The 15,058-nt window shown below is 33.6% G+C and overlaps 1 protein-coding gene across 1 annotated transcript; it reads left to right on the top strand.

Moving 5' to 3' along the window:
* Positions 1-2,029: 2,029 nt before the first annotated feature.
* Positions 2,030-10,126, top strand: LOC110999001 (tRNA (cytosine(34)-C(5))-methyltransferase). Its single transcript, XM_045632669.1, has 14 exons — positions 2,030-2,267; positions 2,349-2,441; positions 2,530-2,741; positions 3,058-3,235; positions 3,596-3,680; positions 3,796-3,935; positions 5,237-5,370; positions 5,667-5,854; positions 6,379-6,523; positions 7,188-7,472; positions 7,986-8,135; positions 8,492-8,658; positions 9,297-9,446; positions 10,005-10,126. The coding sequence occupies exons 1-14, from the start codon at positions 2,145-2,147 to the stop codon at positions 10,082-10,084; spliced, it is 2,130 nt and encodes a 709-aa protein (XP_045488625.1). The 5' UTR covers positions 2,030-2,144; the 3' UTR covers positions 10,085-10,126.
* The last annotated feature ends 4,932 nt before the right edge of the window (positions 10,127-15,058 follow it).

Below are 15,058 nucleotides of genomic sequence, written 5' to 3'. Positions count from 1 at the left end.
TCGGAGCGTGTCAGGTTCAAGAAATGTTCCTGTATTTGACGAAGGGTAAGCGTGAAGCCAATAGCCGGCCTCATGCGTATCCACGGCCAAAAGCCTAGCACGTGCTGAACCTGTACTACGGCTCAAAAGATTGTCATAAGTCATTTTACTGTCTATGTCGTCCCAGCTCCTCTGTGAATTTAGAGAAAATGGAAAATTTTGACCTGGGCATGCAATTAAGAAAGCGTTTCTAGCTTCTTCCAAGCCAGCAATCTCAAAGTTTGAAGGGGATGCCCTTAAAATTTGACTTATGAGATTTGCTGAACTATGGACAGAAGATAGGAAGGCTGGTAAAGCGACACTGGAAATTTTGCGAATCCCCAAACCACCATAACGGATTGGTAATGATGCTTGGGTCCACGATTGCTCGTTCAGCTGTATATTAAGAAGCGATTCTAAGCTAATTTTGATTACGTCGTCTACTTGTGTCAAAAGATCTGGGTGATTCCAAAAGGAGCAGCAACGGAGCACATACGTAAACTTTGGGACAAAAAGACAGTTTTTTAAGATGCAAAGTGCATAATGCGGACTAATTTCAAGGAGACGATCAGCAGAATTTTTAAATTTATTAATAGAATTATAATTAATATATTCAAAAATAGATTCATCAAAAATTGGAGAACCTAAAAGGTAAAGGGAATTACTATTAACTATTTTAATATTTGGAGCCAAAATCTGAAATTTTTGTGTTACTGTATTTAAATTTAAGTCGCAGTTATTTATGAACAGTTCACATTTGCTGAGATTTAGCTGCAAACCAATGGCTTCAAATTTAGATTTTATTTAAAATAGGTCCGAAAAAACAGTGTCCACATCACCTCCTAGTGTGCCGTGATTTAATTTCTTTTGTTTCTTTTCCAATTTTCCATTGGAAAATTGGAAAAGAAACATCTGTTTATGACAAACCTATTGATTAAAAATTTATTGATTCGTAAAATGAATATTTTTATTTAGAACGTAATAATTTCGGGAAGAATTTTCTTTTATATTTTCAATGAATATCTACTTTACTTCTATTATATCTGTCGAATTAAATCCCGGATGAGTGAAGCTTTTAGTGATTTAGTCGATATTTTTCTGCTTTGACGACGACCTTATTGTTTCGACTTAATTTTAACAAATGTAAATATTAATAGTATATATAGTAATTGCAACGTAATTAGCCACCGATATTGAAACTAAATTAACTAAAACTCCGAAATTGCAATACTACGTTGTTTCTTAAACATACAGCTTGTTCTTGATCTATCGTGTTGTAAACAATCCCGAAAACCGCCATCGTCATCATCACCGATTAAAGAAATCGTCACGCTTAAAAAACAAAAAAGCCTGAGTGAGAAAAATGTACAGCCTCGGCTCGTACACCGACCAATCGTTACGGTTTTTCATCTCTAATTTAGATGTACGTAGTAACCTAATAAATTTTAACTTCATCTCGTTTCTGAATTTAACCCCGACCCGACCTACGCCCGAACCCAATCATAGATTGAAAACAATCTGAGATCAGACCGTGACAGTCGATCGATCTCCTATCTGCATCCCAATAACCAAGCCTACGAAGACAATCAATTTTTGGCAACGGATAGAATATAATCTCTACGCTCTTTACACTCATATTTGATAATCAAGATAAACCAAATGAAGTAAATAAAACCGTACAAATAATATTAAAATATACATGCCTTTGTGTAAAACATATCAAATAGTTTTTTAATTCTTTAAAAAATTGGTTTAAGTTAAAATCTTAAGATAGGATATTGGCACAGTTGAACGGTCATTTCCATACAAAGGCTTATCCACATATACCGATCCAACTTACCATGGACCACTTTGTATCGACAGATACCTATTACAATTCGTCGATTGGTTATTGGCACACAACAATGGGTTGAGATAGGTTATTGGGTTTGGGCGCTAGTAGACTGCTAATATCTAACCTGTGACCCACAGAATTATTAATGCGTCAAAGTTGTCAAATGTGTTAACAACATTAATCATCGGGCATCGTGGTTAACGTTTCCGTCAATAATTGTATCAAAGACAACATGGTTTCATTTGAACTACTTGATCAACAAAAATAATTTAATTTTAAGTTAAATAGTTGAATGATCTTGTATACTTTTAATCAAAAACGACTAGTGTCTCTTGGAGAATATATTAGAAGAATGGGCCGCAAAAACCGAAACGTTAATAAGTTTGCACAAAGAAAGCGAGAAAAAAGAGAGCAGGTACTAAAAACATTTAATAACGTTTCCAATGATTTTTTCCGTAAAATGAATAATATTGAACTAAATGCCTTTTAATTGCAGGAGAAGAATCCACAAGCGAAGCCCGCTGATGATTTACGGAAACCGTATGAAGATATTGTTCGAGAAAATGCCACTTTTGAAGAATATTATAAGGTTATTTAAAAAAATTGTTGAAATGTATAGTTTATTTTATCAGTAGTATAGTAATACTAACTCAATTGAAATCTTTTTTTAACTCTAGGCACAAAAGGTATGCCCCGATGAGGAGTGGAGTCAATTTATGAGTGCTCTTAAAGAAAATTTACCAACAGCTTTTAGAATAACTGGTTCTAAATGTGAGGCTAATGCACTTATGAAGATTGTAAAAAGTGAATATTTTTCTGATATTCTCAATATGAAACTTAAAGTGGAAGGTCACGAGGAAGAGGAAATTAAACCTGTGAACTTGCCATGGTAAGTTGTGATGCCTATAATAATAACAATCAATTGGTAACTACAAAAACTTCAATCTTTTTTTGGTAGAAGATTAGAGGAATTCCCTTCCACATTCCAATAGCTTTATCGTGGACACCATGTAGAAGTTTAAATGAAATGGAATTTTTCACTAGTTGAATTGTTATTACTAAATTATTGAAAAAATTTAATTTCCAATATAATAATAAAATAAGCTTTATTCATAACTATCACTATTTATATTTACTACAGTTACATAAAATAATGAATACCATAGTTCAAACACAGTATTTATTTATTATTTATTATATTGTAGGTACCCTGGTGGTTTTGCATGGCAGTTAAGAGTATCACGAACTGACATCCGTAGGAGTGAGGCATTATACAAATTACACAACTTTTTAGTTGCGGAGACAGCTGCTGGTGGTGTGTCAAGACAAGAAACTGTGTCAATGATTCCCCCAGTTGTGTTGCAAGTTGAACCTCATCATAAAGTAAGTTATAATAGTTTGATGGGTATTCTCATATTTAGACAACTAGATTTTGTAACAGTATTGATTGTTTGCTCTAATCAATGAGAGATGTTTGTAACACGGCATTAAAGTGAATTTTAAATTTACTACTAACTACTTTTACTCTTGATCTCTACTTAAAAAACAAAACCCTTTATGGCTGATAAACAAAAATCAATCTCATCATTTTGGTTCTAAGTCAGCATGTCCTGAAGACATTCTGCTCCAGCTAAATAATCTATCTGGAAATTAAGATTAATATACTACTCTTTTAAGAATCGGTAAAATAAATGTATATATTGTTTTCAGTATTATTTTTTTGTTGTATCTTTTACTTTTCAGGTATTGGATATGTGTGCTGCCCCAGGATCCAAAACAGCACAATTAATTGAGTTTCTCCATGCTGATGAAGACAAAATGCCCACTGGTAAGAATCTTATTGACATATTTTCATTATTTATTTAACTAATAAAGTTAATTGATAATAAATGCTGGTAATTTTTCTCTTATTTGTAGTTTATACTTTATATCATGAATTATAGGTTTTGTAATAGCAAATGATGTGGACAATAGCAGATGTTACATGTTGGTGCACCAGGCGAAGAGACTAAATTCACCAGCTATACTCATCACCAATCACGATTCTGCTGTTATGCCAGCACTTACTATCAGTGATCCAAAGGTACATTTTTAGTTTCCTATTAACATGATTCATCGGACGTTATTTTTAATCATATAGGTAAGCTTTTACACTAATGAACGTCAAGAAAAACAAATTAAATTAATCGTAAAGGTATCTGCCCACTATCCCGTAGCATACCATGACCGTGCTAGGAACGTATCCAGCACGGAAAGCAATCCGGTACGGTCTATTTCGCCCACTGAAGCGGGCCGACAGCGTTCTGAACCCGTTTACAACCTGTATGTAACCCGTATATATGTATCTGTATGATGCCCGTATGTGATACGGCAGAAATCTTTTCAATACACTCGTAAAGCATCCGATGCTTTATGCGTAGACGCGTTATTGTGGTGAAATATTGAAATATTTATGGCTATAAGGAAACTACCGATTGAACAACTGGCAATTATTGCTTCATTTTGTCATACTCCCCGCTCAGTCACCGTTTAGCCGCCTGCGCGCAGCGGTCTGACAACGTCGCGTGCCATGCACGTAGCGTGTCCGCACCGGCAAAATATTCCCTCCGACGAATAGTTGACGGCCCGTGCAGGGCACGCTACGGTGTCGGCCGGTGACGTCATAGTCATAGTCTCATACTTCTCAATACAAAGAATAGTTTTTTGACTGAAACGGTCCTAGCACGGTCATGGTATGCTACGGGATAGTGGGCAGACACCTGAAATTTACATTTACAACCAGTTCGCAAGTCAAGGGCGTAGAGCGGGTAAGAAAAACTGGCTACCATCTGTACCTCGACGTCCGTTGTTCCACAACTACTAAAATTATCCCAATTGATATAACAGCATAACATAATAATAATATTACATTGTTTGTCCACATATTATTTACATAATATACAAAAATTGAAAACTTTTTGGGTACTGCCGCGGTAAAGGTATTGCATAGCATTTTTTTTTTCAACTTATTACTATTTATTTATTTTTGCAGTATTTTATTTTGTTTGATATTCATTCTATGTTAAATAAGCCTATCAGACTCAGACTAACACGCCTGTATTAGTAAAACGCATATTGTCCGCACCTATATTACGTCATCGTGTGTTAGGTTTTTAATTTTTATTACGGAATTTCTTGGTTCGATCGCCGCGTTTAAACCCTGCGATAAAAATATTCTATATATATATATCTATATATATATATATACAGTTTTAATAAGATAAGCTGTCCCCTTCCAGGTGAAGGCCTCCAACTTTTTCCACCCAATTTTATCATACTTAATAAGTTTATTTAATTTTTTTTTAGTTAGCAATATACTTGTGTTTCATAATAATTTTTTTATAGAATCCTGAATTAACAAAACCATTGAAATATGACAGAATATTGTGTGACGTGCCCTGTTCTGGTGATGCTACTTTAAGGAAAAATCCTGATATATGGCTGAAATGGTCGACTGGCAATGGAAATAATTTACATGGGTATGTTTGAAATTTTACTTTAAAAATATGAATTTCTGATAAATGCAACCATTCCATCATTATTTTCTTACGACGTTGTCACGTTCAACTATCGTCAGTAAACCCACTTTACAGACAATCGATTTTGCAAGACACAATACAGAAATCAAATTATTTATATATTTAGATATTTATTTAATAGTTTTATAATTAAACTCTTAACACTAAAAATTGGGCTACATAAAGTTACTTTCTATTTCGAATAATATTTTAATTAATTAAACAATAAATTATTGTTTGACTGTCTCTCTCTCCAGCATTCAATATAGAGTACTTCGCCGTGGTTGTGAACTGCTTGAGATCGGTGGTCGCCTGGTGTACTCAACCTGTTCTTTCAATCCCATTGAGAATGAGGCTGTGGTGCACCGGCTATTGCAAGAGACCAGTGATTCAGTGAAGTTGGTGGATGTTACTGGAGAATTGCCCGGATTGAAATATAAAAAGGGTAAGTGTTACTACGCCGTCTTCACTATAAAATACATTAAATACTATATTGTCAGTGTCTTATAATAAACAAGTGCTTTTAAATTATCGCCATTCAAAAATGTTCTTGTGTATGTTCTATTATTACACTAAACTAAAACAAATTATTTTTCGTGCGTGCCCCAACAGCCTTGCACTTAATTTGGACTTGAAGTTTATTTTACTATTGTTGTGTTTTAACCCTGAGAAACCTGTGAATTAATATTATTTATTAGTTTCTATAAACAAAGAATGTTCTCTTCTTAAACATTATTTCCATGTTTAGTGTGAATATATATATTTTTCTTTGCTAATCAAACACTATTCAAATCACATTAACACATTCAACTATATATATAAATTCAATTCAATCAAATTTTTTAATGCATGAATATTATGTAATAATTATATGATATACTTGTTTAAAATATATTATTCATTATGGAAATAAAGAGAGAGACAATAATAATAATAATTGTGTCTGAGCTATTGAAATAATCTTTGCAGGTATGACATATTGGAGACCAGCTTCCAAAGATATGGTCTTCTACGAGAAGTATGAAGAAGTGCCGGAGAAATGGCAGACTGTCGTTAGACCACAAATGTTTCCACCGTCTCCCGAAACTGCTGATAAATTTAACTTGGACAGATGGTAGGTGTAATTAATTATGTACCAGATAAAATTGTTTTTCTTATTTCGTAGATAATTTAAAGGTACCTTCAAACTTTTTTACGCTATTTGCACAAAATTGTAAGAGACTACTGATGTATAGTACATAGACATAACTATAAAAAAAAGAATGACTGATAAAAAATTTTTAAAAGAACAATCTTGTAATGGGCCCTGGCTCATCATTATTTATTTATTAATTTATTTATTTATTATGCTGAGGCAAGATGTTTTATTTGTAACTAGCAGCATTTTTAAAAAATATTTTGGACATAAATGTAGCCTATTTTACTCAGGGATAATGGTAGCATTGTAATAGTTATATTGGGTTGAGTGTCTTCTGGAGGCTAGAGGTGTTTTAGTGGGTGGTCGCTATCTCTTTGAAAAGCAGAGGATAGTGTAGCACAAGCCTCACAGTCAAGCAACATCCTGCGTAGGCGCATAAACAAAACATTGTAATGGTGAGGGCCTCATGGCGTTGCGGTCTTATTATTATATCGCAACGCTTGGGGTATTGGGTTCGAATCCCAGTCTGTAGGCAAATTCATTTTTTTTAAATATTACCTTAATAATTTTACATGACATCTCTTAAATTTAAGGCAATAAAACAAAAAAAAACTTTTATATTTTTTTTTATATTTTTTAGTATAAGAATTCTCCCACACCAGCAAGACACGGGTGGATTTTTCGTTGCTGTTGTTGAAAAGGTAGCTCCACTACCCTGGGAAAAGGACGAAAAGGACCAGAAAGAACAAACTGATAACGAAAAGACCCCTTCGAAGCCTGAACCGCCCAAAAAGAGGAGAAGAATGGGGGGTTACAGAGAAGATCCCTTTGTCTTCTTTTCAGGTGATCAAGAAGATGTGTTTCCGTGTATAAAGGAGTATTATGACTTAAAAGAAGATTTTGATCCAACTTGTCTGCTGACCAGGTGAGGTGTTAATTTTTTCTATACTTTATAACAAATTAATAGAAATGTTTACACAAGATTCAAAATTTTGACCCATTTTTAGAAAAACAGCTTTTAGACGAATTCATTTCAAAAAGAAATTTGATAATTTGATAAGTAAAACTTCTTTAGGCGCATGAGTCACGAATATGTCCAGCGTTTTTGTCAAAGAAAAGAGAGAAGGCGATTGAGACCGATTGAAAGAGAGTGAGAGAGAGCGATCGAGAAAAAATACACGCTATTGCTTGATGTATTCGTTTTGTAGTTATATAGAACTTTACATAGCCGGTTTACTCGCGTTTTTTTTCTTCACCGTTCCAGTGAGTTTTATATGCGCACATAGAAAGTCCATTGGTGTACAGTCGGGGATCGAACCTCCGACATTAGGGATGAGTCTGTTCTCAATTTAATTTCCACAAAATAATAGTTTAAATATGTCTGTTAAGAACCTCTAGTTGATAAATAATATTTAAATCAACGTTTAATTATTTTCAGATGTCACGTAGGAAAGAAGAAGAATATATACTTGGTCACGCCCACAGTGAAAGACGTGGTCCAGAGGAATGACAAAAGTATTAAAATCATCAATACGGGTGTCAAAACGTTCGTCCGTTGTGACAACAAGAACATGACGTGTCCTTTTAGGTGGGTTTTTTTAAATTATTTTTCTCAGTCTTATATAGAATTAATTAATATTATTAAAACGTCATGGAAGAGACCAGCTCACACAGTGAATTCTGGCTGGAGCTCAAAAATTCTTAAAAGGCCGGCAACGCACTTGCGAATCCGCTGGCAATGACTCTCCGTGGTGACATCACTTAACATCACATAAACCTCATGCTGGCCGCCTTTTATATATTAAAAAAGTCTGTGTATATTTTGTTTATGTTTTCTCTTTTTTTAAAGTTTTTTTTTAATATGAGCTTATATTATATGTTATGAGTAGATAATTAATAATCATTTTTAATCCAATTTTTTTGAATAAAATTAAATCATTCCAGGTTATCCCAAGAAGGCCTACAAAGTATCGCCCATTGCATAGGCCCTAAGCGGCGCGTGCGCATCCTCAAAGAGGATCTTATATTAGTACTGCAGAACGATGATCCAAGTAATCCACCCGAAATCAAACAATTCTCGGATCATACGCAGGCGTTGGTCAAGGATTTTGGTGAGAATATATTATATTTCAATTATTATTATATATAAAAGTTATCATTGTTAATATTTATAATGTTATACATATATTTAAACGGACGTTCGACTCAACTGATGTTTAGTGATAGTTATGCCCATGGACACACTGTCATAAGGCTCGCAAGTGCGTTGCCGGCTTTTTAAGAAGTGATATTTTTTGTATTCTGCCTCTCACCCCGTCAAGGTCCCTGGATGAAATGAAATCGATCTAATTGTACTTTTTCATCAAACGTTATAAAAGAAAGAAAGAAATAACTTTATTAGACACAAAATACATTAATGTTTCTATAAAGTAGAGTGCACTGGCCCCCACACTAGGATTCCCTGTGTTGTGGGCAGCCATTCTCTTCCTTTTACATCTAAACGTTATTTAAATAATTAATTTTACTTAACAAAATTATACCTATACTATTTTTGTACGATAAGAATGTTTTCTGTGTCAGTATAGGACAGCTTAACAAGATATTTTTGAGATTTTTAGTGAAAGTATGTAATGTGATTTTTGAAATGTTAGTGATAATTTTATTTTTAATGAAGTGGTTAAAGATGAATGGGCCTCGGAAGGAGAAAAAGCGTTGAGCGAAAAAATAAGATTTCTATGTACATTTATAGCCACCGGCAGCTGTATTCTGGAATACAAAGATGATGAGCTGGATCTAACACTAGTTGGATGGCGCGGCGTTCATTCGCTCAGAGCCTACACGGCCACCCCTGATACGGTGCACTATTTGAGATTATTGGGGGCCGATTACAGCAAATATGGTAATAATTATTTAAACTAAACCTTAACAACTTAAAACTAAGGTTGTAGGTTCGATCCCCGGCTGTAAACAGTTCAAATAAAGAAATCTCAGTTGATGTATGAGTCGTGGGATTTGAAAAACATCCCTCAATTATTTGATACCAATTAAGAGAATGGAAAAAAATGAAAATTCTTCTAAAGTAACATAGTATTATTAAAAAAAGAAACTTACTAAATATTAATACATGAAACTGCCAATGGCAATTAAGTTTCGTTTTTGGTAACTAATTAATTAAAAGATTAATTATTTTGTACATTGAGTCGATACGCATACCAGACGAGACAATTTTAGAAAATCATTGAATGATGATATCATTGATGATATTGATAAGATGACGATATATAAACGACTTATTTCTATATATAAAATAATGTCTTCTATCTACGATAGAATTTCGATATTTGCGGTACTTTCCTACATTCCCATAATCTTGGAACGCCCTGTATAGTGAACATATTTTGTTACAAAATGGTAGTCATGGCAACTGCATTAAGCCCTAACATAACTCATTTTCCAGATGTTAACAAATTCAAGAAAGCATCAGACGTACCTGAGGCTGTCCCAGCAGAAAATTGTGAGAAAGAAGATACAGTGTAATAAATAATGTATTGACATTTTGAATATATTTATGTTAATATACATGTGTGTTTCAATAAATGTTTGCAGTGGTTGCAAAAAAACAACATTAATTCAAGAAACCCTTTAATCAAAGTTCAATCTCACAGGAGATAACACTTACAAACAAACTAAACTATATTTTTACACACAAACATAGCATATACCGACATTGTAGCCCGTGAGTTAAAATGCATTGAATCAAACCTTCCTGGGTTATTCATAAATACATGCCGATGTACATTTGGTTTTTCAAGGATTTGAATAACACTTTTTATCTATCTATTTAAAAAAAATCTCTCTCTTCTCATCTCGCACGATAGACGCACGCTTATAATCGGCTCTAGTCTAGTCTAGCGTCGAGGTGATACGGGTGGTAATTCGTACTCTGCCTCGACATCCGATGATGAAACTCGGGTGCAGGTATTAAGAACAACTCTGAATGCAAGCTTATTATAGTGTGGTTCTTAACCATGCAACGCATGATTGTCAATGTCATGTCATGCACGCAACATGACAATTGACATATACAAAAGCAACGTATTTGAGTTAAACCTTTCGGTATTTTGTGCCATATCGTTTTGATGAAACACAGCTTGTAATTATATATGTACCTCACGAATGGTTTTCTTGTTGTTTCGGCTGATTACAATTACACAATCGCTGCATGACATTTAATTCTTGACAATTTACATACCAGGGTAAATGATTGTAATAATGGTCTTCAAAGCTGTGTTAAGGTATATTTTACAGTGCACATTTTTTTAAAATTCAGTCTTACATGTACAATCATGAATCCCTGGATTAAATAAAGTAAAATAGTTATTTTAATATACTTTTTGCTGGTAAATTACAATAGAACCGAAACACGACTGGACACTCGTTACATCTAGACATTATTATAGTATAATTATTACAAAACAAAGATTTGGTTATTACTTGTGATTATCAACATCTTGATTGGTTTTCGTTGAATTTTAGCATAAGCCCGCTGAATTAATGAATTTACTGTTTGTTAACCAAACGATTTGACCCAACTCAGGGTTACCATATTAAAGAATCGTGTTCGAGCATTTTCTGATAATGTTTATGAAAAAACAAAAGTCAGAAAATTAATAATATTTTATTTCAATCCGTGGGTAACGCCGATTCAATATAGTAAAATTACATTAAAAAGTGAGCTAATAGTAGAGCAGGCTTTTAATAAATTACGATTCAATATTATAATTTACCTACATAAAAAGATTATTTTACTAATTAGTACAGCGATTTCCATTTTATTATATAGTAAATTCAGAATTACTAGAAGTGGAATCTGGTTTAAATTGCATATTCCATTTTAGTTTCTACTGTAGGAATTTCGAAAATTGTTAAACTTTCTACCCTGCTATTTATCTATTATATTTTATAAACGTGACAATATTGGCATTTTAAGTCAATTTAGTAATTCTAAGTTCAATAACCTATAATTTATCTGAATATAACCACCAACTTTTGAGCATTCCATGGTATTTACAACTTAAAATCAGAAATTTTTAAATATAAACTAAAGCCTTCCAGAATATGATAACTTTGTAATTGATCTATTTATCAGGGTATATAGTATGTAGCTTCTATGATAACGTCAGTTAAGTTCTAACAGTGCGAAAGTCATTTTTTGGCCGTTTTGACATTTTAATGCCATTGGATGAAGAAGAGTGTCGTGCTTCTTTCCGACCAATCAGAACACAGATAGCTAGCCAATAGCGCTTCGTATTTCGAAAACAGTGACATCGCGTAAGTAAACTTAAGGATCAACACAACGTAAGTCATGCACTCAGTGTACTGGGGAGTCAGTCTGAGTTGCTGTGTGAGATTTATTCCCAGAAAAAGGTAATTATTTGCATTATTTAGTGCTTCCATTATAATAACTTTGTTTTTTATTTATTGTTGAAACTTTGTAACATGAAAATAGGTAGTTTGTTTTGTAATTACCTATATTATTACTTAAGTTGCCGAAATAAGAACTTGACTTACGCATTGTTTCGATTGTTATTTACGGAGTTATCGTGAGTTACGTAGTGTTATTTTAACCGTTATTTTCTTCCAGGACTGCAACAATATGGATTCTACGAGTGATAGTGAGAACGAGGAAATCTTGGAGTTATGTAAAGAGTTAAAAATTAAAGCACCTCTAAAAAAACCTATGTTTTTGCTTGGTTGACCGTTTCGAGTTTGTTGTGTCTACCTGCATTTTTGTTAGTGTATTAATTGTTTTGTGAATTTTTGTATAGGTACCTTCTGTGCGTTCTAGTAATAATTATTTAGTCTTGTAATGTTTTTCTCAGTAAGCGAATTTTTTAATTCATATGAGAAATAAAGTTATTCTAACCGTAACCGTAAAAAACCGAAGCTAAGAAATATATCTTTATCAGAATTAGAAAATATAGATATAAATAACTTGCCTGTTCAAATTCTACCTGATATTCTGCCAGAATGTAATGAGGGAACTGCTTTAGTAATAAATCAAGAAGTATTGCAAAACCCAGTGATATCTGCAGCTGAGACAGAAGCAATTGCCCAATATAATATTGAAGAACCGTCTCAAGAATCAGTTCCAATTTCATGTGAAGAACTGCAACAAGACCTAGTGTTACAAGATTCAGCTCCACATTTAGATGAGTCACGATTTCAGGAGATAGGCCCTTCATTTGAAGAGCAGCCATCTGTTTCGACTACTACAAACCCTCCATCTCAATTAGAGATACAGCCGTCGAATGATGAGTACGGAGATTTAAATTCTAATAGAAAAAGAAGCATAAAGGGTTTTGGTTATTCTAATAAATGGGACAAATCTAGGGTCAAAATTAAACGTATGAAAGGCGAAGAGTATGTGGGTTATCGCAGAGATAGAAAGGTCCAAGGAAATGAGAAAATTAAAGTGCTTCACGATATACCTCGTCCAGCACGTGAAATGGGTCCTAGGTGCACCTCTATATTTTGTACAAAATCAAAGATCCGTGGCTGCCCAAACTTGACTGACGACGAAAGGCAGGATATATTTTCTAAGTTCTGGAAAAATATGACATGGGATCAAAGGAAACAGTATGTTGTATCTAACGTCTTGATTTGCGAGAGAAAACAAATTAAAAAGACAATAGATTCTAGACGGAGTGAAAGCAAACAATACTTTCTGCCTACGTCTATTGGACGAATTCAGGTGTGTATGCAGACATTTCTAAAAACTCTAGGGTTGAAGGAGTCTATTGTAAGATGTTTGTTGAATAATTCGGAGCACGGAATAGCAAAAACATCTTATGACGTCAGCGAAAGGGGTGTTATCAAAAAAGATGACATAGCATTTCTTAAACAGTTCTTTGCTTTGTTACCTAAAATGCCATCGCATTATTGCAGAGCGATCAAAACTATATTTAGAGCCGATCATTGAAGATAAAACTATGCTTTACAAATTATACGCCGCGGAGTGTGAAAAAAGCGCACTTAGCCGATGGACATTTGACAGAATTTTTGATGAGCTAAACCTGAGCCTGTTTGTAGTCAAAAAAGATCAATGCGACACTTGTTGTTCACACAAAGTGGGAAATATAACTGACGATAGATATTATATCACTCACATACAAGCAAAAGAGATGGCCAGAAATGAAAAAGCAAAGGATAAAGAAAGAGCTTAACAATTCGGTGATGTACACGTTTTCACGCATGATCTACAAGCTGTGAAGTTGTGTCCTCAATTACAGGCTAGTGCTCTTTATTATAAGACCAAACTCTGTGTACATAATTTCACGATGTACAATCTAGCAACCAAACATAACGTATGTCCAAACAATTTTTAGTCCACAGAGCGGAAGTCACGGTAACTTAATAATATAAATATTTTTTCACTTAAAACGTGTTTTATTTCTTCAATTATTATATTTTAAATATTTTTTCCTAATAATGTATACCTCTAATGTAGCTACATAAAATTATATGCAGTTTTTTCTCTCTCCTGTAAAGTTGTCATTTTTGACTTTCGCGCTGTTAGAACTTAACTGACGATAAAGTCATAATTATGTTTTTATACACTTCCTAATTCTCAACCAATTATCACAGGCGATGTGGCCCTACACTACACTTAACAACCTTACTACCTAACCTAACCTAACCTATTTAATGAATACATAGTGCTGAATACTAAGTTGTAGCTTAAAGCTAGGCACTTCGTAGACAGAACTATTCTACGATTTGCTACGCTCGTAGTAGACACGCTACGGTGGATATCTGTTTTACGTTCTAAATTCTAAACTAAATTGAATTTTGGAACTATTGTAACTTGGATCGAAAAGCTAGATTTTATTTCTTTAATAACTGATAATCACAAGTAATTAACAGTGAATAAAAACAATACATTACCACAAATAATAACAGTAACATGGTGAGTTTTAACAAAACTAGCAACAAACGTGTACACATTTAATTTTAATACCGTCTTAATAGAAAGTAATGTATTACACAGTATTAACTAAATTACTCATACATCTCTGCGTAAGTTTTTCTTAAACTAAGTGGCATAAGTGAGAACTATCAGTGGATATCTTGACAAAGAGATAATCACCGATGTTCATTACCTGTAGACATATTGTGTGTTACATGATCAAGTAATGACGAACGAAGCTTAAGTTAACTAGCTTCTTGGGTTTTTAAATTAAAAGATTGACGTAGGTACTATCAGGTGAACGTGAAGTAAATTTCTTTGAGTTATTTTAAGTGCACAGAAAACATCGCAGCAATTTCCGCCGTTGAAAGCATATGTACATGAGATGTACTTTAGTTAAAACGATGTAAATCTTTTTTTTAACAAACCACCTGGTACTTAATTATATGTGGATTTCGATACATGCTAAGCTCCGGATAATATTCGAGATAAAATGGACATTTTTGGACCTTTGTCGTATTTGACAGATTAAGCAATAAGAA

The sequence above is a fragment of the Pieris rapae genome, chromosome 20 (assembly GCF_905147795.1).
Source record: "Pieris rapae chromosome 20, ilPieRapa1.1, whole genome shotgun sequence".
Lineage (NCBI taxonomy): Eukaryota > Metazoa > Arthropoda > Insecta > Lepidoptera > Pieridae > Pieris > Pieris rapae.
This window is presented reverse-complemented; position numbering and strand designations above follow the sequence as displayed.

What these genes read in the sequence shown, in the direction of transcription:
- LOC110999001 (XM_045632669.1), top strand. Translation starts at nt 2,145, where the DNA reads ATGATCTTGTATACTTTTAATCAAAAACGACTAGTGTCTCTTGGAGAA. An exon ending in TGAAGACAAAATGCCCACTG is followed by an intron (nt 3,681 to 3,795) that starts GTAAGAATCTTA and finishes CATGAATTATAG; the next exon opens with GTTTTGTAATAGCAAATGAT. An exon ending in CCAACTTGTCTGCTGACCAG is followed by an intron (nt 7,473 to 7,985) that starts GTGAGGTGTTAA and finishes AATTATTTTCAG; the next exon opens with ATGTCACGTAGGAAAGAAGA.